The 25594-nt window shown below is 39.2% G+C and overlaps 2 protein-coding genes across 2 annotated transcripts; one reads left to right on the plus strand and one right to left on the minus strand.

Annotated features, from left to right (window-relative positions):
- Positions 1-1313: 1313 nt before the first annotated feature.
- On the minus strand, positions 1314-7061 carry lamtor3 (late endosomal/lysosomal adaptor, MAPK and MTOR activator 3). Its single transcript, XM_028565108.1, has 7 exons — positions 6900-7061; positions 6567-6615; positions 5688-5722; positions 5517-5575; positions 3515-3648; positions 2315-2378; positions 1314-1685 (listed from the first exon to the last, which is right to left on the minus strand). Exons 2-7 carry the CDS (start codon positions 6573-6575, stop codon positions 1612-1614), a joined length of 375 nt encoding a protein of 124 aa, XP_028420909.1. The 5' UTR covers positions 6576-6615; positions 6900-7061; the 3' UTR covers positions 1314-1611.
- On the plus strand, positions 7021-15441 carry zgc:123321 (Protein YIPF5-like). The gene is made up of 7 exons (XM_028565106.1): positions 7021-7288; positions 7812-7887; positions 10159-10281; positions 10770-10915; positions 12475-12620; positions 13212-13393; positions 14912-15441. Exons 3-7 carry the CDS (start codon positions 10160-10162, stop codon positions 15072-15074), a joined length of 759 nt encoding a protein of 252 aa, XP_028420907.1. The 5' UTR covers positions 7021-7288; positions 7812-7887; position 10159; the 3' UTR covers positions 15075-15441.
- The last annotated feature ends 10153 nt before the right edge of the window (positions 15442-25594 follow it).

The following is a 25594-nucleotide window of genomic DNA, read 5'->3' on the forward strand; positions in this document are numbered from 1 at the left end:
CAAATTGGCTATTTTGGTCTTTTCTTTACTGTCTGTGTCTCGGGCTAACTCCCGCCGGCGCATAATTGTGACAAATGTCGATGTAGATTGACGTAAAAGTCGCATCAAATCCGGGGCGCCTGGTTAGCTCACCTGTTGGAGCGGTCACCCATGTCTAGAGGTTACTCCTTGACGCAGCGGCCGCGGGTTCGACTCCGACCTGCAGCCCTTTCAAATCTAAGCTGTCCTATATAAATAAAGGCCTAAAATGCCCCAAATCAAATCGTAAAAAAAAAAAAAAAAAAAAAAAGGAAAAGTTGCATCAAATCCGCCTTGTTTGTTCACACTGCGGCCGCGTTAAAAAAAGATCAGACCTGGGTCTGATTCAGGACCACATAGTTTTACAGTTTTACCGGCTTTTTTCAATGTAAAATAAAGCCACAAAACACAAGAAGCACCTGGAAGTACTGTGGTGCATGTTAAATTTGGAACTTATGATCAGATTTCGAAACCAAAATTTCCAAGTGATTCCGATTTAAAAAAAAAAAAAAAAAAAAAAAAAAAAAAAACTATTTCATTGGAATCGTAATTTCTGAAACAATTCCAAGTTGGAACCGGTTCTTGATGCCCGATCCTAACCATAGGTAGTCCTCAAACTGATCTTAAAGATCCACAATCCTAAAAAAAAAACACTAACTTATTTTCTTCTTCATTAACCTCTTTTAATTGCCGTAAGTGTGTTATAAGAAATGCTGGTAAAACTTTACTTGAAGGTATCTGAGTGACATGACACTGTCATGAACACATGACACTGAACCCTAACTTGTCATGACAAAAAACCGAATACCACTTAATGACGGAAGTGTTATGTCATAAACGTTTATGACAGTATCGTGTCACACTTATGTAGATACCTTCAAGTAAAGTGTAACCGAAATAACTTGATAAAATAATCAAAAGGCAGTTGTGGTCTTGGCTGGTTTTAAAATATAATCCAGAGTCCTCTTTATCTGAGACCGAGACCTTGAAAAGTGGTCTCAGGTTCGATCTCGAGACCAAGACCGATCTTGAGTGCTACAACACTGCTAGATGGCGCTCTTGGTTTAAAGTAAAAAGGCTCAAACTATGACAGTTCAGCCCACTGAATTATTTTTGTTGAACAGAGAGTGTCATCTATTGGGCTCAGAAAATAAAGAAAATTGTTTATAAAGCTTAATCTGGCCATCACTGCTTTTAACCTGTAGCACAGGAATATCTATTTAGCATGAAAGGCATCACATGGAAATTATATACATTTAAAACCTGAAAACAATGAAAAAAGGCAGGGAGTCCACTTTAGGTGCTAAAAATGAAACATTTATTCAGACTTCTTGACATTTTGATTTGACATAAACTCTTGTCTAAGCTTTAAAAATGCACCTAAATTCAACAGAAAATGGCAGAAAGCAAAGTCGACAACGAAAAGGGAACAGGAAAATTCGATCATGATGTAAACCGATGAAGATGATAACTCTTCCAAGTCATTACTTGGATAGAGCTGTAAAAAAAAAAAAAAAGTTTTTTTCATACAGGAACTGAATGCACCATGAGAGACGGGGAGAGATCCAGACTGGTGATCCTGTCAGTCAGAGCTTATGTCACCTCCACTACCTGCCTCAGCTCCTCTATTAGTGGAGCCAACTCCTTCTCCAGACTCATGATGAGACCTGAGGACACACACAGTGTACTGGTGTCACTTCACAGCACTATAGTAGATGTTCAACAAACATGGAAACGTGTGTGTGTGTGTGTGTGTTAGGGCTGTGCAATGAATCAAATATTAATCATGATCATGATTTTGGCTCCTAACGATCACAAAAACAACATAAAGTAATTTCAATTTTGACCAAAATAATCATAATTATTTTCCATAATCAAGCAGCCCGTGTGTGTGTGCGCAACTAATTAAAATGTTAATTGCGATTATCATTGTGGCTCCCAAAGATCACAAAAACAATGTAATCGAGAAAAACGATGATTTTTAACGTTACGTTTAGCAAGTGGACTCTTATTTTGTCTGGTGTTCTGAATGGAAAAAAACATTTAAAACGGGAAAAGTATTAAAGGGAAATTTCACAGTTAAAGGTGTTTTCACTGTTAAGTTCAATAAATGCAACATCTTTCCAAAAGTTAATAAGCAATCGTGTTAAATGATTTCAATATTGACCACAATAATCGGGATTATGATTTTTTTTTTACATAATTTGTGTGTGTGAATAAGAAGTGCAACAACAAAAACAGTTATTACAGTGGACCGAGGTGAACAGTGTACATAGATCATTGAAAGAGATGTTACCTGTGTTGGCGTTGCTACTGGCAATGAAACTGATGACCAGCGGTAACCGATTGAACTGCACAATCTGTTCGACACAAGAGACACAACAGACGTGTTGGGCCAAAAACCGGGTAGAGTTCAGAAAACAAAAGGCAACGGTCAGCTGACTGATGGCTTGGTGCGTCTTCGGAACAGATGAGTTTGACTGAAGGCATTCCCAGTGCTCATATTGTGCTCATTTTCAGGTTCATAATTGTATTTAGAGGTTGTACCAGAATAGGTTTGTAGTTTAAATTTCAGAAAACACTATTTTTGTTGTACTGCACATTGCTGCAGCTCCTCTTTTCACCCTGTGTGTTGAGCTCTCTGTTTTAGCTACAGAGTGAGATATCGTTCTAATGTTCCATCTTTGTTGGGAGTCGCACGTGAGCAGTAAGTATGGCTAGCTTGTCAGAAGCAGAGTATGAGGGCGTGTCCTGACAGTACCTAGGTAAGGACTACTAGCCAGTCAGAAGCAGAGTATGAGGGCGTGCCCTGACAGTACCTAGGTAAGGACTACTAGCCAGTCAGAAGCAGAGTATGAGGGTGTGCCCTGACAGTACCTAGGTAAAGACTAATAGCCAGTCAGAAGCAGAGTATGAGGGCGTGCCCTGACAGTACCTAGGTAAGGACTACTAGCCAGTCAGAAGCAGAGTATGAGGGCCCTGACAGTAGCTAGGTAAGGACTACTAGCCAGTCAGAAGCAGAGTATGAGGGCCCTGACAGTAGCTAGGTAAGGACTACTAGCCAGTCAGAAGCAGAGTATGAGGGCGTGCCACGCTAGCAGCTAGGCGAGCATTATAACGTCTGTTACAAAGTGACCACGTTGGTCTCTGAAGTAAAGGCTGGACTACAATAGAGCTGTTTGGAGCAGTTTGTGAACAGTGTTTTCTGTTGGAGATGGTAAGTCCCTTTGGGGGGGGGACTTTGGGCTTTTTCACTTTGTAAACCTATAACATGCACAAAAAAGATATATAACACAATAAAGGAAAGGGAAAAAGCCAAAAAGCATAATATGAGCACTTTAAATTATTTGAGTGATCAATTTCATCACTTTTTTTTTTAGCCATTTGAGAAGTTATTTCCCTGAGCTACTTTCATTTGATTCTTAACTTTGAAGCACTTTGTAAAGTCTGCTTCACTACGAGCTCTATAGAGCAATGACGCTGACTGAGAGATTACCTGGTAAGTGTTGTAGTAGCAGATTATGCTCTTGTTCTTGGAGAGGCCCAGCTTGCTGCCCTGATCGGTGGCCAGAGCAAAAGTAGACAGGAAGCCAGGTCTCAGAGCGTGGACCGGGGCGTTGTCGTTGGCAACTGCAGGGACACAGAAGCCACGTCAACGACAATAACCTTCCAGACGGTGAACGGCTGCTCCTCCTTTATGGAAAGTTCAGTGAACGCCCAATTCATTGTGTGCCAACTATGTGGCCCCTTTCTCATTGACACCTCTCCCTTAATGCATGCTTTGAGTGTGTGTGTGTATGTATTTCAGGCCTGTGTGTGTAATTTAACAACACAGTGTGAAAATAAATTTCCCTCTAAAAAAGAATATGCATAATGTAACTTATTTGCTTCCCTTTAAATCAAACCGACTACTGAGCCATGTTCTGCTCACAACACTGACACTCTGCTTTCTATTCAGTTAATATACCCTCGCAAACAAGTCTCCATCTACCATCCGGTCATTTTTAACTATGCTAGCAGACCGAGGGATTGTAAAAAACAAATCGTTTATTTAACCCGTATGTTGACTTTTTAATTTTTGTTTTATATCAGAAAATATGTGACGTAGAAATAAGTGCTGAAAATGAAGAAAAGAAAATTTTACAACTTAAACGTTGGAAAAAGCAAAAACAAACTGAAAAAATGGTGTCAAATAACGTCAATTTTTTTGGGTTTTATTCAAGGTTGACGGGAAGACAACACAACAGGAAAAGCAGGTGCCAAATATCACATGGGCGTTGCATTTCTATCAGAGCCGGTCATGTTAAGGCGCTGACACACTAACCTGTCTGTTCGGACTCAATGACTAACCTGATTGGTGGAGCGCTAACCCGGAAATGTCGGGCGGGATGAGCGGGACTAGAGTCTCTCAAAATCTGACAAAAATCTTTTAAACTAAGCTTTGTCAATCTGAAATGAAGACAGATTCAGCAACCGCATGGCCTATTTCTCTCTTAAAATGTTTTCAGAAACACGTTTCGGTGAACTATTTCCGTAAAATATGAGATTGTATTCCGGACGAGCCGCCATGATTGTCTGGTTTTGAAATTCCGGAGAAGCCAGACGCGTTCCAATCAGCTGCTGGTTTTCATTTTTTGGGCGACAATACAGATTAGCGCAGAACGTACGCTCAAGTCGGCGTCGCTTCGGTGTGTTCCGAGGCACTTTTTGGACCAACTCGGGGAGGCAGTCAGTCCGACTGCCGAGGGTCGGCCGTCGGGTTGGTGCGTCAGAGCCTTTAGAATTAAGTTTTATGGAACCTTTATGTAACCAAGACCTATATATGAATGACAAAAAGCCATCACTGGGGTTGCACAATATGTTTTTTTAAATAATCATCGCAACGTTAACTGGCACAATAAACACATCGCGAAAGGCTGGGACATACCGCGAAAGACACTCAGGGATTCTTTGTGTTGAAAGAAAATATCAGTAAAAACTGCACCATAAAATGTAACTGTCACTTTTTTTAGCGGTGCCTTTTGTATTCAATTCAATGTTCAATTCTCTTCAATAAAAGAATGTCGGAAATGATTTCCTTTTATTTTGTTGTATTGTTTGTTGTCCAAATACAATTTGTTGAATTTAAGCAGAATACTGAAAGCAGCAGAAATGCAGAACCGAGCACACTTTATTATCAGTTTATTCATCGCAGGTAATATCGTTATCGCGATATTCAAGAGTTAGTATTTTCCTCATAGCGTGCGGCCCTAGCCGTCACTTCAACAGACAAATTACAGGTCTGAAAAGGGCTCAGGAGATAATGTTACGTTGGCAACCACAAAAAAAGCGAGGCTTTTAGAAATGTTCTCTGTAGTTTACTGTGACACGCCGTCAGGAGATGGGCCTGCTCCCACTGTGGTTACACTTTACTGTGGGCTGCTAGTGGAAATGCATAAAAGGAGAGAGAGAGTACACTATTTTGCCCAATACACAAATCTTCTGAGATGGTTTCTTACCTTTGATAACTGGGACACCGTCCCTGTCTGTCACCACAATAGCATGAAGGCCTTCAACACTGAAGGAGAACAGACAGTAGAATTTACAAAATGACTCTATGCAACACATTCAGGTTGGTTTTACTGCAGAACGTAGTTTTGCAGTTATACCATTGCATTCATCATACACACCTTTGCAACTGTTTGTACAGATACCTCTTCAAATCCTGCAAAGACAAATGTGTTGGTTAGACAAGGTTCTACATGAGCTTCACTAACCACCTCACTGACCGAGACACTTAATCTACGTGAGAGGGCAACTACGGCAGCCACAAGGGGAGACTGTTTGTACAGTATAGACGTAAGTTTGGCCAAACAGTCTTCTCAGTACGGGCCTCAAATCATTGGAACTGCCTTCCTATTGAACTCTATAGATGGATTAAAACTAAACTGCAATCATCAATAGCTGGTTTACCTCATCCTAGGTTAATGCCCTTCTTTGTATTGTACTTATTTATCTTTTTGTCCCAATCTCTTTTCTTTCTTAAATTTGCTTCCTATCTTTCTTGCATTCTTTTTTATCAGTGTAATATGATGATGTGTTGACCTGCCAAGGGACTACAGATGAAAATTTGCTTTTTTGCTAACTCTGGCACGTTTACATTATGAGTGTAAACTAAAAATGTCAATTGATGTGGATTGTCCCTTTTAAAAAAGACAAATAAATAAGTCTCCACTGTGGTGTGGACCGAACCGCATTGGAAAACCCTGCCGTTTTAGCCGTGTTGCTTATAAGCTGTCATTAACATCTCACAAAATAGCGTAAGTCAGTGAATGCAGCACGCATAAAGCCCCATTTTACGCAACAACGAATTCACACATCTGTCGCTCTTTCTCTCGAGCTGTAACGTTACTGTATGTTCCCGACATGTAGTATGCACCACATATGCGACCTTTTGTTTATGATATAAATAACGCTATCGCGAAATAGGTTTCATGTTTTTTCTCTCTGTGCTAGAGAAAGGCAGGGACTCTTGAACGAGCTGTAAGAGACATACAGGCTATACTTACATCAGCCATGGTGGCCAATGGTTTTCGTGTTATCCAGACCGCTCGCCAACTGTTGGGGAGAAAACTCTATTAGCTCTATTAAAAAGGTCCTCAGTCAGCGATGTAGCTAGAGTAACAGCAGCTTAGACCGTCTGTTAATATAACTGTGGGCTCTTAGAAGTGGATTAAAGCATGCTAACACGTTAGCTAGCTAGTTAACAAGAAAACTGGCGAGATTTAGCTGGCTGTTGTAGTAAACGTTAAACTACCAACTGCTTAAGTTAACTTCTGCATGCTAAATACATTTAAAATGACAAAGTAAAAAGGAATAAAACATTAAATGGGTTCACGTACCTTCTTCTACGAGCCTTTTGAATTGACTTCAACTTTACTGGACTGTAATGTCACACAGCAGCATCACATGACGGACTTGTTTTGTTTCCGGCGTTGTGTTGAGGAGAGTCAGCGCTGCGCTTCAACATCCATGCGCACTGCGCATGACGCATTGCGCACCGCCCGCAGGATTCAATATAGGTTCCCTCCAGCTGCCACATGGTGAATGTTTAGATGAAGAAAATGCACCTCGCCCTGGCTGTAGGTAACTGGTACTTCTTCGCATCCTCTAAATGCAGCATAAACCTGCTGCATCGTGACGGTGTGCCTCACAGCTGGGCTGTGGAATGATTTGGAATAGTGATCATTGTTGGAACTGCTTCACCCACATTGAAATACATCCCTGAGGGGTAAGTTAATGAACAGATGTTACACCAGCGCCTGTCTTTTACACATGTGCCCATGTCATGAGACATTGACCTAAAAAAAGTTCTATTTTTGCTTTGTACAATAACACTGCACCAAATAGGCAGTCCTGATTGATTCTTAGAAATATATGCATAATAGTAGTATAAACTGCTGTCTGATTCAATAATTTGGATAGATAAAAAAATGGTGTCAGTTCTAATTATTCTATAATAATAAAATAATGCATGCAAACTGTCTAAAAAATAAATAAATATGCCAAGCCACTGAATCCTCATCTAATAAGAAGATTATGGTTAAACTTAAATTTTGACAATGCCTGTTGTTTTAAGTAAAGAAACACCACGCATGTAGCCAGTGAGAGTATAGTTTTAGTTTGTTGTGAGTTTGTTGGATCAGAATAAAGAGGCGTTGAGCAGTTGTCATATCCCTGAGACAGATCCAAATATAGCCAACTATGAATAGAATATCCTAACAGACTGGGTCACATGTTCTCTGCCCTGACAGCACCATTCTACTCTGGGAAGAAGCCGGGAAGAAGTTTACTATACTGTCTGTCTGCGTACTGTATAGACTCAAACAGGTGAGTTTATTCTGTGTGGCCTGTAGCCTTTATGCTCTTCATTATGAACACTCAAATATGTTTAGATAGTTTTCCATGAGTCTGAATCAGACTCTAAACCCATATTTCATAATGATAATAAATCAAAGAACATATTTAGACAGTTATATCAATAATCGGTGTTAAAGGGGCCCAAATCAGGATTGGAACTTTAGTTTAATAAACCTTTTTCCACAGCGGATGTTTCACCGGTATCACCAATGAAGCATAGCGTAAGGCAGGTCTGGCAGGTCACGGACTCAAGCTCGGCTAATATCTCAGCTCGTAGCCAGAACACCTAAGCCAGCACACCAGCTGATGGCTCAGCTGATTCCCTCTTTTGATTGGATTTCCAAATAGCGCGCTTTATTTAAACTGCTTTACCCAGCCTACCTTGCTGCATCTCTGCTAGCGCTTGCAACCCACCTCCACCCCGGCTCCTCCTTTTAAATTCATGTTGTCTGACTTAATCAATGTCGTGTCTCTGTCCTTGATGCTGCTCTGTTCTGTACCCTATGGGGATCCTGCACTGCTGCTCTCCCCACTTAAGGCTTTCCACGTATGCACCTGGAAGGGCAGGGAGGTGTGCTCTCCACCTCATGCTTTCCACGTATACACGTGGAAGTGCGGGGAGGCCCCAGAACAGAGCCATACCGCCAAATACAAATTGCAGATGAGCTTCTCCTGCTATGACAAGTCAAAATGTCTGCTGTAAGAAAGGTAACAGGACTAACACGATTCAGAATTATTCAGAAAGTAAAACAGCATGTTAGGCACATGTTTGACAGAGAAGAAAGGACAAAAAAAAAATGAAGAAGCCTATCTTGTTCTCAAGTTCAGTGTCATTATCTAATGGCCACTGAGAATTCCTGATACTGATGGTTGGACTGTAACTGTATGTTTTTGTTGACCTTTTTAAGGGCTGCAGCAATGAGGAGAAAGAGCATGGAATTGGGGTTATTTATGTGAAAATGAAATCCGTAGATAACTGCACTAAAATGTAACTGTTATTCTTTTTTCAGTGGGGCCTTTTATATTAAATTCAATGTTCAATTTGTTCAATAAAAGAATGTTGAAATGATTTCCTTTCATTTGTTTTAAAACCAACAAGCAGTTTGTTGTATTTTAGCAGAACACTGAAAGCAGCAAAAATGCAGAACTGAGTCCAGTAATATCAGTTTATTAATAAACAGATTTTAAAGTGGACTCAGTCCTACATTTCTGCATTTCTGTTGCGCTATATATATATATATATATATATATATATATATATATATATATGTGTATGTGTGTGTGTAGGTATATATCTGTATATGTATATATATACAGTATGTGTGTGTATATGTATGCGATATTCAACAACCTTATCACATATTGCTTATTTTCCTCATATCATGCAGCCTTAATTTTGATCAAATTTATCTTGGATACTTTATGCCTAGTTCCCCCTGTATTATACTGGTTGATGGAAATGTAAAAATGCAGACAATTTAGGATTTAGACTCACTGACTGAGTCAGTGACTGAGGCCCTTGAAGGTGATTGCCAACACTGATGAAGCCTCTCTGTTTGTCTCTCGATACAAACGGAATGCTACTTTTTCTTAGCCTGACGTAGTCATACTCAGATTCTAGACAGAGAATGAGTCTGATACTGCTCCATTGGGCTGTGATTATGGGGCGTGTTTCAACCGAACCAGGAAAGAAAACGCCTCTGCACTCAATTGGATAGACCTACAACCAATCAGAGCAACGGAGTATGTGATGTATGTTGAGCCATCGGGGCCAGCTGATAAATTAAACTTTTGCTGAATCCCGTAAGAAGGACGGCAAAAACATCTTTCCGATCGACAAATGCCTTGATCGCGGTTCTCTGTTCCTCTTGTAAAATGAATGGGCTGTCGATGTCTCCTATAACAGACGCGATGGCGGAATCTTGACATCTCAATTCTCCAGCGGCAGCCATCTTTGTTGTAAACAAATTCAACCCCAGCTCTCTTTGGTGACGTGGTTGATTATGTTACTGTTGATCATCTGTCCATCATCGTATAAAGCCTGCCCTGACAATTTGATTGGCCCGAACAGTTCTGGTTCGAGCATAGTTGCTCCACAACGGATCAAGTCCAGACCCAACTTCCTGACCTCAAATGTTGTGGGCGGGGCTAAGTTCGGCTGGCATCCAGGCTACCTTCTTCTGTTTCTGGTGAACATTTGTATTGTGTGTTCTTTTGTCTTGACTTTGTTCTTCTGATTAGCATGGGGGACTTCCAGCAGTTTGAGCAGGACTTCTACCAGACAGGATATTACGTAGATGACCAGGGCCACACCGTGGCTTACTGCGATGGCTACGATTCCACAGACCCTGCTTATTACGGCACGTAAGTATTTGGACTTTTGAGAATAGTGGCTCTCACCGCGCACGTGTGCACGCAATACACATTCCAGCCAATGGTTTCACGCTTACAGTGACTGTAAAAAGTCTTAAACTGGCCTTACACATTTCAGTGTTTTGGGGAATATTTGTTATTTGTGATATTAGGCTATATACAGTATGAATAAAATTGAATTAGTTGACACCTGAGGGCACCACAAGTCAAGGCCTTTGCTTTTGGGATGTTGAAAGGCATTCTGGGATATGTAGGAAGGCAGTAACTTAAGTAAAAGTAGACGTGGCGGTTTTAGAAAAGTGTGTACTGCAAAACAGACCCCCCTTACACCAAATAAATCCTAGAATGGCTTAAACATTACTGACTGATGAACCTCTGGAGTATTTTGCTGATAGATGTTTTTCCACCTTTTGGATTATTATGACATTACGACTAAAAAGTACTTTTATATCCTTTTTATATAAATGTTTTGTTTTCAGTGGAGCACAGGCTTTCGTGTCGGGGGCTCTGGATCCTTCCATAGAGCAGCAGTACACTGGACAGTTCTTCCAACCTGCAATGCCTTCTGGGACTGTGGGAGGCACAGGAATAGATTCTCCTGACGAGGAACCTCCCCTTCTCGAGGGTAAAAAAAAATAACCTGCATTTGCAGAAATGTATGTTTCTTTGGGTCATTAATACTCAAGTTGAATTAGTTGAAACCCAGCAACTGTTTGTTCACATAGAGGTCAGACGTGTTGACCCCAGGAAACAGCTGGGGAAACAGCTAATGACTGAAAGCGACACTCCTGCATTGAAACTTCAAATAAAAGCCACATGGCTCTAGGACTTCACTCCATACCAAATATGCTGCATCTAAACTATACGTTTTCATTCACAAACACATAACTTATGCTACGTTTATACCTCACGTCCACATTTGGAAACAATGCTGTGGCCATTTTGGTTTGAAAACTCTGGGGTTACTTTGTAGTCTAGAAGTAGCCTGACAAGCCAGACCCACATCCAGATGTTGGGTCTGGGAACTCACCATTGGCAGTGATCAATCCGAGGGGCGGGATAAAAGGTTGTCTTTCAAATTCCCTCTGCACGCAATAGGATAGCGCTACAACCAACCAGAGCTACGAAGATTAAACTTTTTCCGTATCCGGTCGGGAAAACTCCGAACACGTCTTCCTTTTTTAAGAATTCAGTGCCTAACTCCAAGTCTTCCAGAGTCGCGGCCAAAGACCACCGTTCGCCAGCAGCAGCAGCCATCGTCTTTGTTTTCAAGTAGCGGGGAATTCACGAGGAACCGCCGCAACTCGGCCATCATTATCTTAAGCCCGCCCACCGACTCTATACATGATGTGATTGGCCTGACTAGAGTTTGATTTTTCCAGCTCGCAAGCCAACGGAGAGTTGTTAGACTGACCCTGGCTGCAAATTACATTTGCTGCTGCTAGGGTGCGTCTGGATTTCTAGGCTAGTCTAGAAGGGCACAAATGGAGACGTTTGGAAATGACGAAGCATGTCAGTCTTAGCTGTTAGATGGGCTTACATACCTTTCAGTAACTGTTCCACCTCGCCGTCGGTCCAAGCTAATAAATCCCTGTTAGGATCCCTTATTCTTTGCCATTGTTGTTCTTTCTCCAAAGTATTTTCTGTATTTTCAACTTATACATTTGTGATTTTTAATCGCTGAGTTGATCTTGGTGAAGGTCTGGAGGGACCGAAACATTAATATTCTGTAAATAAACGGTGATGCTATAGCAAGAGCAGAGTGCGAGACTTTTTCCTTTGTTCCAAGTTGATGGTATCTTCCAATGCACTTGGGCTGAATAATCTTTGAATGTGCGAGTTGTTTCTTCAAAAAAGTTACCTGCAGAGTTAAGTCAGTCTATGTGCTTCCTGTTTACGCCGGCACGTGCATGCCCAGTGTATGCAAATGGTCATGTGATATGAGTTTTCCAGACGCGTAAATATGGACGGAGATTAACTCCGCTACTGGAGCTGAAAGTCTTGCGTGGACGAAGATCCTCAAAACGCCACTTAAAAATAAAAACGTAGTAGTGTTTAATCACAAAGAGGTTGTTTTTTAGTACAGTACAAAGATCGGGTTTTCAAATGTTTGTTTTCTGTGAAGGTACCTAATTTATCTACCCTCCCCCCCTTCTGTTCTTTTTTTTTTTTTTTTTTTTTTAGAACTTGGCATCAATTTTGATCACATCTGGCAGAAGACACTGACAGTGTTGAACCCCTTTAAGCCAGCAGATGGCAGCATTATGAATGAGACGGATCTGACCGGTCCGATCCTCTTCTGCGTTGCACTGGGGGTCACTCTAATGATGGTACCGCCTTTCTCAACCAAGTTTAAGACTATTAGTAGAAACCCTATTCAACATTCACGTCTGTATGATATGTACGGTTGTGAGATTGAAGTGGAATGTAACTAAGTACATTTACTCAAGTACTGTACTTTAGTGCAAGTTTGAGGTACTTGTGGTTTACGTGAGTCTCTGCTTTTCATGCCCCTTTCTACTTCAAAGACAAATATTGTACTTTTTACTCCACTACATTCATCTGACAGCTTTAGTTACTAGTTTCTTTACACATTAAGATTTCTGCACACAAACCACATGTAGTTTATAAAATATGATGTTTTATTATAAATTAAACTACCCAACAATATAAAGGCCTACGAGTCCAGCTGAAATGATTAGACGATCAAACACAGTTGTTTTTGTACTTTTACTTTTAATACTTTAAATACATTTTCCTGATGATACTTACTTACTTTTAGTTAAGTAACATTTTCAATGCAGGACAGATTATTTTTACTGCATGGTATTAATACTTTTACTTAAGTAAAGGATCTTGATACTTCTTCCACCACTGGTTGTAAGATTGAATTGCCTAATACTTTATTCTCATATATGCAGGCAGGTAAAGTCCACTTTGGTTATGTGTACGGGATCAGTGCTGCAGCCTGTATTGGGATGTACATCCTGCTGAGTCTCATGAGCTCCCTGGCAGTGTCTTATGGCTGTGTGGCCAGTGTCCTGGGCTACTGCCTCCTGCCCATGGTGGCCCTCTCTGCATTTGCTGTCTTCTACTCTTTGCAGTAAGTCCATTCAGTGGTTGTGTATTATGATTATACTGTTTTTATTAGGGTTGCACAAAATGAGGAACATGTGCGATATGCGAACATTTTTGAATATTGCGATAAAGTCATAACTTGCGGTAAAAAAAACCATTAAATTGTACTCTGTTCTACCTTTCTGCAGCTTTAAGTATACTGCTGAAATATAACAAATTGCTTGTTGAATGAATTAAAATAAAATAATTTTCAACGTTTATTTTATTGAACAAATCTAACATTGAACTGAACACAAAAGGCACCACTTAAAAAAGAATGACAGTTACATTTTAGAGTGCAGTTTTCTACTGATAACTCCAAAAATTCCTGAGTGTCTTTCACGATGAAGTTGTTATTGCAATGATGATTAAAAAAAAAAACGATTTATTGTGCAGCCCTGGTTTCTATTTGTGCCTCGTTTGATGTAAAAACTTAAAGAAGCAGTTGTAACAACTGTAGGAATCGGACCGGGTTAGAACACAAATTTCGGTTCCAGTTAATGTGTCCACTGAAATATTTTCCCTCTGTCGCTCCGAAACGGACGTAAAAATATCCCCCTTTCTCTGTAGTCTAGCGTTAGATAGCTACTGTAGATGTAGGCTACTTTTAAAATGCCATATTTTCCCCTCTGGGCTCACCAAAACAGACGTAAAAGCATATTAACCATTCACTGCACGTGATCGCTAGTAAACATATTACATCTTTGATGTCATTTTCCAGTTTTTCAAGAATCTGTTTAGGAATCGGAATCGTTTTAAAAGTACCGATTCGGCATCGGAATCGTAAAAATAGGTTAACCCATTTTAATGCCGTGAATTTTTTTATGGCGAGATTAACGTTCTTTTTGGCCTAGCAAACTTTGTAGTTTTTTTCACATGCTGTTTCTACAACTAGTAACGTTAGAAAAACTACACCACCACACCGGATCTAGCTAGACCGGAAACGCAACAACAGGCACGCTGCACACACTTGTTTGAGCTCGCGAGCTGGCCAAAGAGTAGCAGGCTAACGTTACGCTTTGAGTGGATGGCGAGCGAAAATGGATGCCACTAAGATTTCGGAATGGAAAGTTTAATTTTAAAAAGTTGCCAAATGGTTCCATTGACAAGACCAAAGTGATCTGTGTGTTTTGTCGTTGTGAACTGAGCTATCATCGCAGCACGTCCAGTCTGAAATATCACTTGATGGCCGAGCACACAGCTGATGGCCGAGCACACAGCTGATGGCCGAGCACACAGCTGATGGCCGAGCACACAGCTGATGCGAATTCTCTGCCCCCTTGTCAAAGCCAGGCGACAAAAGCACAAAGCAAGCCAATCCACTTTTCCATGTTGATAAGAGCATTAAAATGCGAATGGGACAAAAAGAAATCAAGGGACATTTAGAATAGATAAAAGTGTGCAAATTATTGCGAGTTAACTATGACATTAATGCGATTAATCGCGATAAAATATTTTAATGGTTTGACAGCACTACTTTAAATCCCTCCTTTTGTCTTCACAGAGGCGTCCTGGGTACACTTCTGGCCTTGCTAGGAATTTGTTGGTGCAGTCTCTCTGCCTCCAAGATCTTCATCTCCACCCTGGCGATGGATGGCCAGCAGCTGTTGGTGGCTTACCCATGTGCCCTGCTCTATGGGCTCTTTGCACTGCTCACTGTTTTCTAATTATCACCAGATTAAACGCAGAGGGAAAATATGTATTGTTCCAAAAACCATTTTTTTTTTTGGGGGTTTTTTTTACCAACTAAATTTAGCGAATGTTTTTCACCCATGTCTATTGGTCAGCTTGGATTAAGTACTCAAGGTGGATGATTGCATAACAGAGCTTCAGCTCCAGGCTGAATGCTTTATATTCCTCAACTGTATGTTTTATTTTCATTTTGTTTTATTTAATCAAAGTTATATTTAATATTTACATGGTAGATATTTTATGGAGACATGTGTATTCTGTCTTTAATGATTTTGATGAATAAATATTGATGATGTGATAAGTGTATCTCACATCATGTCCTGGTGTCAACTTTCAAATTTCCGAAGTTTCCATTCCATTTTGTTAACCTATGCACAATGCCCATTTATTTAGAAATAGTGACAGTGACAATCAAAACCCACCACAATTCAGGGACATATTTGGTTTGCCTAACAGTCCAATAACTTATAACGAGCAATAACATCAAACGTAGAAGAAGAAAATAAGTAGAGGTTAAAGTGATAGGCTCACCAACTAGTTAATAAGTCTTCAAACATGAGTATGCCAATGGGGGACCGCCTGCATAGGGCAGCCTGCTATTCAGTATACGTTGTACAGAGATGCAAATAGAAATGTGGTAATTATGTCCCACAGTTCATCCTGTGTCAAATGAAAAAGTTTTAAATTCAGCACCATGCGACCGAGAAACCGGTTGGATTATGAACAATTAAAGCTGCAGTCGGTAGAAATCCCCCAAAAACGCCAGAATGTAAAGTAGACCTCAATTGGAACGCTCTCTCTCTCTCTCTCTCTCTCTCTCTCTCTGTCTCTCTCTCTCTGAATTGGCCTGTGAATTGGCCAAAGTCTCCAGTGACGGCTAGATTTTCTAAAGCTAAAAACGGAACCTCCTAAGATATGCAGAAGTCAGACAACTTGAATTCCAATGTGATGGAAGATTATTATGACAGTTTAGCCCAAAAAAGCCAAACATGAAGGGCCTACTGCAGCTTTAATTGATACTGTCAGTGCCCACAGTGTGGAGACACCGTACAGGTAGGTGTGGATGAGGGTGTGATAGTAATCTATTTTGCATTCTGTTTTGAGAGCTATCTGTAAGTTCACCCAGATGTTTCATAGATCTCAAATGATAGGCTCCTTTTTCGCTCCGTTACCTACACTACCCATTTCCTGTTATTACAGCAGAGGGTGCCACAGCATCAGTTTTGCGATGTTAAACCATTCCAACTGAGGACACTTTCCTCCTCAGTCCCCCATGAGTAGGTTGATGTAAACTTGACAGAAAGTTGGTTCCATTTCTTGTCTTTTTAGCCATTTCCAACTTTGTTATTTTGTTTGCTGCGGAAACACTGCTGTATTAGTCACAGTATTGTCCTGAAGAACAAGTTGTGTGTGTGTGTGTGTGAACAGAGGAGGATATTGACAGTCACAGTCCACAGAGCTGCGGAGCTTTCAGAGGGAGAAAAGTAACCCATTTCTCACACAGCCTCCATGATGTATGGGGGTCTGAGCGGACTCTGACAACTGCAGAGTCAGTGATGTTCTGCAGACAACTTTCCTTAAGAGCAGGGAGAGAGTGCGCGGGAAGGAAGAGGGGGGGGGGGGGGGCACGGACGTCGACACAATTTGCTGTGATATTAACAACGGGTAACTTCTAAGGTTCCAGGTCCAATCAGGCAGGTGGATCCAGTCCCTCAGGTGATGCTCAAGCTGACAGGGTCGAATACCAAGGCCATGATCTTTCTCTCTGCTCTGTGTTTCTGCTCTGTGTGAGAGGCGGAGTGTGGTGGCCCCAAGACCGAGCTCCATCGCAGAAACCACACAACACTGCTCATTTACTAATGCTGTTATGCTGAAGGATGGGAACTAGGGCTGTAATTTTGTGCTACGCAAAAGTCACGGTTCAGCTTTGGAGTCACGGTTTGGTATGAGTTTTAAACAGCAGGAGAAAAAAAACAAATAAAGATCCATTTCCTTTCATTTTTTTTAGAACAGACAGTAGTTCAAATGTCAAAGACAATGGCTGCTTTCCAAGTCTCTTATTTGATATCTCCTTACTTGAACCAGAAGTCGTTGTGGCCCTCCTTCACAAAGCTCTTATTCCTCCCCAGAGAAGCTAGGATGGAGGAGGGATCTCTGAGGAGCGTGGATACACGAGAGGAGCCTTCCCGGAAGCCGTGGGGTTGAAAGGACGTATCTTCCGTCTAAAAGCACATTGCATCATTTCCTCTCTCCTCGCATGATTTCCTTGTGTCTCTCCAATGCTTCCTTGGCGGGACGGACTAAGATGCGAGGAAGGGAATCAAGTGAAGGAAACGGGGATGCAATTTAAGGACCTGAGACGTAGCCTATGTAACAGTCCTCCTGCTGAGGACTGAAGTAACATTTTGCCCACTGGCAACTTTGGTAAACTATAAAACTAATGAACATTTTAAACAGTTGTGTATTACACATTATGAACACTGAACAAACCATTTCCCAAAAGGCAACAGGTGACAGGCTATGAAACTAAATTAGTCTTTTTCATTAGGATGAGTGTTACAATTACTTCCACTTTGGCTACATTTAAACACTCAAGGCACCCAAACATGTATCATCCTGGTGATCGGCACATCTGAGTGATGCTGTCGAATGTGCGTTAGCATGTTTGTGTTTCCAATCACATTCCCTACAACAGTGGATCAACGCCAACACAACATCTCCATCTTATACACAACTCTCTCTCCGTTGCTGTTGTAGCTGACTGGGAACCCATTTGCGCTTGCCATAGTGTGACTGACTCGCATGCCAATCAGCTTGTTGTGCTACTTGTCAGTAGCCTATCAGTTAAAAATAAAACAAAGCTATTTAATCAGATTAAAATTTGCTCAAAGATTATAGGACTACCTGTAGCGCACTCATTTCAGGAGGTTCACAATAACAGTATGCTTAGACTGGCCAGAAATATTTCCAATGACTCTTCACATAGTGAATATCAGCTTCTGCCTCAAAACAGACGCTTTAGAGTTCATTCTTTTAATCGTATCAGACTTAAAAACTCTTTCATACATCACTCTATCCTATTGTTAAACAAGCTACATTAAATCCAGTGCAATACTTATTTCAGGGTTATACGTCTCCAAGACTTTGTCTGCGTGTATGTTCATGTCATGTTTCTGTTGTTATACATGTTTTCTTTGTTTCCTTACTTGGGAGTTTATGTCATTTGTGGTAACGTTTCATGTATGTCTGTTGGGGTTATTAATCTCATGTATGTTTGTATGTATGTGTATGTCCTCTTTTTTAAACGAGCTACCAATAAAGTTGTATCGTATCGCAACCTCAACACATGTCGCTAAGGGTAAACGTTTTCTCGTGGGACTCGTGCTTGTGAACTTTGGTTCCACATTAAGTGCATCGGTCCACATAGGCCTACTGTGTATTTTGCGCGGGGCTGCGTGCACCAAAGTGTGACCCCCTGGACCATGACCATAATGGTTTGGTATGAAAACATGAACCGTTATCTATTGATTTGAGTTAAAAAAATGGCTTTAAAACTACTTAGGCCTACTAAGCTATAGAAACGTTGACTGTTAGTAGGAAATGTAAAACAGTGGCCTGTCGTGTCAAAGTCAGACGCTCTGTTGACCCATCCTTCCACCCCAACCTTCTCCTCGAAGTGTGTGAGAATGTCATGAGTCCTAATTGACCGGATCACTGGGGTCATGTCCTAAAATGTAAATGTATGCAACATTTAGGCATTTGAACAACTAAGTGATGCTGTTGTCTTTCTTGCATAGACAGTCTCTGTCATGTCATCTTGTTCCAACATCTCAGCAATTACTTCAGTGTGTACAATGTTACCGTAACGTTTCAGATTTCGATTTAAAAACCTGCATATACGTGCTAATTTTGGTGGGAAAAGGGTACAAGTATGTAGTCCATGCTAGCGGCTCTTTGAGGCTGTTCTTAGGCACGTAAGGTTTTTATTTTATTGCTAAATTCAGTATACTAACATGCTGAAATATAGCAGGTAGTGTTTAGCATGTTTACAGTCCTAGTTTAGTGTATGTACATGCTAACACTAAACAGTAAATACAGCTGAGGCTGATGAGAATGGCATTAGTTCTGCAGATATTTGATCATAAACAAAAGTATTGGACACATTCCAATGTTGACCTGATGGTGGCGCTGGATGAAAGGTCAGAGACAAAGTTATTACAATTCATCCTGAGGGGAAGATGAATGTCTGACCCACATGTCATGGCAATCCAACCAACAGGTAAACATCAAAAAGTTAACAGTGTTCTCATCGACAGGAAAAACATAGATAGATAGATTTGAAACAATGGATGACTAGGTAGAAGGTAATCAAAAAATAAGCAACTAACTGAAAGTTAGGTTTTAAGTCTGGATTTAAAGGCCTCAGTCGAGTCAAATTGACTGATTAGGTGGGTGCAGAGGAATGAAAAGGCACCTCATACAGTAAGACCTCACAGCAATGCAGGACAGTGATTATTAGTATGGTGATCCTGGATCGTTTTTCTTGCGTTAATTTCATTTTACAGCTTTAAGTGAAATCCAAACAGTTTTCGGTAACAGCTGTGAACTTACATTAAGTAAATGCTGAAGTACTTCACAGAATACTTTCTTGCCCAGAATTCTCAAACAACCTCCTTTCAGGCCCCTCTGATGGCTCTAACCTAAACCTTAACCCTGTGTAACCTAAAACACTTCATAACCCTTCAATTGGTTAATTCTGCTTATGGTCTCGTAACGGAGGAAACATGCAACATGCTTATTCCTACATTCACAGTTGGAGTCAGAAAGAAGAAGACAGTTAGCTGAAGTGATAGCATAAACAATAGCCAAAGAGTGTTTATATATAGTGAGAATACACCCCCGTACAGAGAGAATATATGTGAGGGAACATGTGTGCATGTTTGACAGAAAGAGGAGGGAAAGGGAAGGATAGACCCAGTCTTTCTTCTCCTAACTGTTTGGACTGGTTAAAGCAAACAAATCCCTCTGGCCAAGCGGTAGGCTGAAGACAAGTTCTCCCTGGGCCCCGAGTAACTCTCCTGCTACTTTACACTGAACTCTTCCAGATGATTGATGGGCTCTCGCTTCTGCTCACCTTTCATTCAGCAGAGCACGGGCTGACAGGGATCTCCGCTCGGTGCACTGCGCCCCATTATTAACCAGTGCACTACATGACACATAACTGATTCAGTCGACAATCAGCCCAATTTCAGCCCAGCAGTGGGGCTGATAATGTCAAGTATTCACGTGTACTTGAATGGACACTTTAATGGACGCACTCTCAGGGCTGTAGCTAATTTTGGGTAAAGCAACCTGCAGGAAGTTTACATTCTAAAGTTAAAGACGCACACATGTTGGGTATTGTATTCACTAAAACCTGGTAATGGCAGATAACATTGTGTAATTACAATAGAATATAAAGTATGTTAAGATTGCTGTAAAGTCACTAAACTGATTGGAATTTATTGAAAAGATAGCCACTTGGGTCCAAACTTTAATAGAGTTACCAACTATTATAACCTGCAGATTCTACTGAAATTGAACAGCCTGATTCCATTTAATCACTTTAAATGTCTTCTTTATGAGACCAAGAATTCTAAATGTACATGTGCACTTTAGGTTGTTTAACATTCTATAACTGTTCTATAGGAGAGCGGATAACCACAACACATGTGCATTTTATGAGAAAAGCATGGCATTTCTAACACAGTGCATACCATAAGGTTTATTTTAAGATGTGGAGGGAAGTCAGATTGATCAAAAAAGTCATAGTATAGCATGTCAAAAAAGTCATAGTATAGTATGTCAAAAGAAGTCACAAAAAAGTCATAGTATAGCATGTCAAACAAACATTTCATAAAATAGCATGTGGAAAAAAGTCATAAAAAGTCATAGTATAGTATGTCAAAAAAAAGAATAGTATATTGTGTTGAAAAAAAGTCAGAAAGTCATAGTATAGTATCTCGAAAAAAAAGAATAGTATAGTATGTCGAAAAAAAGAATAGTATAGTATGTTGAAAAAAGTCATAGTATGGTATGCTGAAAAAATTCACAAAACAGTCATAGTATATAGCATGTCAAAAAAAAGTCATAGTATAGTATGTTGAAAGAAGTTAAAGTATGGAATGCTGAAAAAAAGTCATGGTATAGTATGTTGAAAAAAGGCACAAAAAATTCGTAGTATAGTATGTGGATAAAAGGCATAGTATAGCATGCTGAAAAAGTCAATGTCGCAAAAAAGTCATAGTATAGTAGGTCAAATAAAAGTCATAAAATGTCATAGTATAGTATGTTGAAAAAGTCATAAAAAGTCATAGTATTGTAGGTTGAAAAAAGTCTTAAAAAGTCTAAGTATATAGTATGTCGAACAAAAGTCTGGGCGCCTCCCTAGGGAGGTGTTCCAGGCACGTCCAGCTGGGAGGAGGCCTCGGGGAAGACCCAGGACTAGGTGGAGGGATTATATCTCCAACCTGGCCTGGGAACGCCTCGGGATCCCCCAGTCGGAGCTGGTTAATGTTGCTCGGGAAAGGGAAGTTTGGGGTCCCCTGCTGGAGCTGCTACCCCTGCGACCCGACACCGGATAAGTGGATGAAGATGGATGGATGGATGGATGGAACGAAAGTCATATTATAGTATGTCAATAAAAGTAAAGTAATAGTATAGGGGTTATATATGAGTCTGATGTGTCCTCATAATGAAATGTCAAATTGTTGTAACATAACTTAAATGAGCTCTATTCAACAACAAAAAAATAACTCTAAATGAACCACTACACACAAGGTCTGAACCCACAACCATTGAGGTCTAGCAAACAGCATTCTACCACCCTGAGCTATCTGCTCTGAGACACTTCTCAATAATTATGCTGTGTATTTGACTTCTTCATTTCAAGTGTCAGACCATAATGCACTGCTCTTTTAAAAGTATTGAACCTTCAAACCTCCAAACTTCATTTGATCTTCAGCTCCTTAGCATGTTGAGCTATTTACGAAACTTGAAATGTAGTGGTTCTTATTTGTATTCATTGTTCACATCACCATGGGCAGAAAATGAAAAACACACAAGACAGAAGTGGGGTTTTGATCCTTTCACCTGAAACAATGAAATTATCAATTGAGCCAACACCTTAACTTTGTAAGCTACTCCTGAAGCTGTCAATTGTAACGTTCGTTCTGTCATTTGTTGTTCATACCGGCAAAAAGTCATAGTGTAGAATGTTATAAAAAGTTGTTAAAAGTCATAGTATAGCATGTCAAAAAAACTTATAGTATAGTATAGTATGCAAAAATGGTCGAAAAAAGACATAAAAAGTCTTACTATAGTAAGTTGAATAAATGTCAAAAAAACGTCATAGTATAGTATGTCAAAAAAAGTCATAGTATAGCATGTCGAAAAAAAATCCTAAAAAAGTCATAGTGTATTAAGTCGAAAAAAGTCATAGTATAGTATGTCAATTAAAGTCATAAAAAAGTCATAATATAGTAAGTCGACAAAAGTCATAATACAGAATGTCATAAAAAGTGGTTAAAAGTCATAGTAAAGTATGTCGAAAGAGGTCACAAAAAAGTCATAGTATAGTATAATGAAAAAAATCCAAAAAAGTCATAGTGTATTAAGTCGAAAAAAGTCATAGTATAGTATGTCAATAATAGTCATAAAAAAGGCAAAGTATAGTAAGTCGACAAAAGTCATAATACAGAATGTCATAAAAAGTGGGTAAAAGTCATAGTATAGTATGTCGAAAGAGGTCAAAAAAGTCAGTATAGTATTTTGAACATAAGTCATAGTGTAGCATGTCAAAAAAAGTCACAAAAAAGTCATAATGTAGTAAGTTGAAAAAAGTCATAGTATAGTATGTCAATAAAAGTCATAAAAAAGTCATAGTACAGAATGTCATAAAAAGTGGTTAAAAGTCATAATATAGTATGTCGAAAAAGGTCAAAAAAAGTCATAGTATAGTATATTGAAAAAAATCATAAAAAGTCAAAGTATAGCATGTCGAAAAAGAAAATCATAAAATAGTCATAGTACAGTATGTCAAAAGAGGCATAGTATAGTATGTCAAAAAAAAAATCACAAAAAAATCATAGTATAGTATGTCAAAAAAAGTCACAAAAAAGTCATAGTATAGTATTTTGAAAATAAGTCATAGTATAGTATGTCAAAAAAAATCATAAAAAAGCCATAGTATAGTATGTCAAAAGAAGTTAAAGTATAAAATGCTAAAAAAAAGTCATGGTTTGGTGCATTGAATAAAGGCACAAAAAGTCATAGTATAGCATGTCGAAAAAAGACACAGTATACTATGCTGGAAAAAGTCAATGCCGCAATAAAGTCATAGTATCGTAGGTCAAAAAAAGTCATAAAAAGTCATAGTATACTATGACAAAAAAAAGTCAGAGTGTTTATTTGCACCCCCGGTACGAATAGCCTCGGCCACACAACTGAGCTATTTACATCCTGTGACGTAACAACAAAAAAACTTAAAAACGTAAAAAACGAAATCATGGCGGACGTTCATCTTCCATGACCGCAGAAACTGGCATATTAGGAAAGTTTTGTCTCTAAAGTTTAGAACACAGTGCATGCGGCCTTCTCCCAATCATTACATTAAACAATTTGTATTTTATTCTGATTGGATAATTATCACCATAATGATTAATGCCCATTGGGTAATACAGGCTTGATCGCAGTTTGCCAACAAGGGGTTTTGCCACCAACAGGGGGTGCTGCAGCTACCCCAGCACCCCTACTTCCCACGCCTATGTGCCAAGGTACTGTAAATGCACAGGGGTGCAAATAGCATACATTGATATTTGTACCAGACCGGGTATTAATAGTACACATTGCTGTGTGCACCGGCGGGGTACTAATAGCATTCATTTCTAATTTCACCAGGGTACGAATAGCACTTCTAATTGCACCAGGGTACAAATAGCATACACTTCTAATTGTACCAGGGGTGCAAATAGCATACACTTCTAATTGTACCAGGGTACAAATAGCATACGGCTAATTGTACCAGGGGTGCAAATAGCATACACTGCTAATTGTACCAGGGGTGAGTCATAGTAGGTCAAAAAAGTCACAAAAAGTCTAAGTATAAAGCATGTAAAAAAAAGTCATAGTATAGCATGTCGAAATAGATTACAAAAAACTCATATTATAGTATGTCAATAAAAAGTAAAGTAATAGTATAGGGGTTATATATGAGTCTGATGTGTCCTCATAATGAAATGTCAAATTGTTGTAACATAACTTAAATGAACTCTATTCAACAACAAAAAAATAACTCTAAATGAACCACTACACACAAGGTCTGAACCCACAACCATTGAGGTCTAGCAAACAGCATTCTACCACCCTGAGCTATCTGCTCTGAGACACTTCTCAATAATTATGCTGTGTATTTGACTTCTTCATTTCAAGTGTCAGAACATAATGCACTGCTCTTTTAAAAGTATTGAACCTTCAAACCTCCAAACTTCATTTGATCTTCAGCACCTTAGCATGTTGAGCTATTTATGATACTTGAAATGTAGTGGTTCTTATTTGTATTCATTGTTCACATCACCTTTCACCTAAAACAATGAAATTATCAATTGAGGCAACACCTTAACTTTGTAAGCTACTCCTGAAGCTGTCAATTATAACGTTTGTTCTATCATTTGTTGTTCATACTGGCAAAACGTCACTATGACTATGACTATAAAAAGTGGTTAAAAGTCATAGTATAGTATGTCGAAAAAACGTATAGTATAAAAAAAAAAAATTATAAAAAAGTCATAGTGTAGTACATTGAAAAAAGTTATAGTACAGCATGTCAAAAAATATTATGAAAAAAGTCACAGTATAGTATGTTGAAAAAAGTCATAGTATAGTATGTTGAAAAAAGTCATAGTATAGTATGCAAAAAAAAGTCAATATCGCAACAACGTCATACTTTAGTAAGTCGAAAAAAGACATAAAAAGTCATACTATAGTAAGTTGAACAAATGTCACAAAAAAGTCATAAAAAAGTCATAGTATAGTAAGTCGACAAAAGTCATAGGATAGAATGTCATAAAAAGTGGTTAAAAGTCATAGTATAGTATTTTGAAAATAAGTCATAGTATAGCATGTAAAGAAAATCATAAAAAAGTCATAGTACAATATGTCAAAAGAGGTCATAGTATAGTATGTCAAAAAATCCTAAAAAAGTCATAGTATAAGTATGTAAAAAAGTCATAAAAAAGTCATAGTATAGCATGTAAAAAGAAATCTTAAAAAAGTCATAGTATAGTATGCTAAAAAAGGTCAATGTCACAAAAAGAGTCATAGTATAATATGTCAAAAAAGTCACAAAAAAAGTCATAGTATAGTATGTCGAAAAAAATCATAAAAAAAGTCATAGTATAGTATGTTGAAATAAGTCATAGTATAGTATGCTAAAAAAGGTCAATGTCACAAAAAGAGT

The sequence above is a fragment of the Perca flavescens genome, chromosome 20, assembly GCF_004354835.1.
Source record: "Perca flavescens isolate YP-PL-M2 chromosome 20, PFLA_1.0, whole genome shotgun sequence".
In the NCBI taxonomy this organism is placed as follows: Eukaryota; Metazoa; Chordata; class Actinopteri; order Perciformes; family Percidae; genus Perca; species Perca flavescens.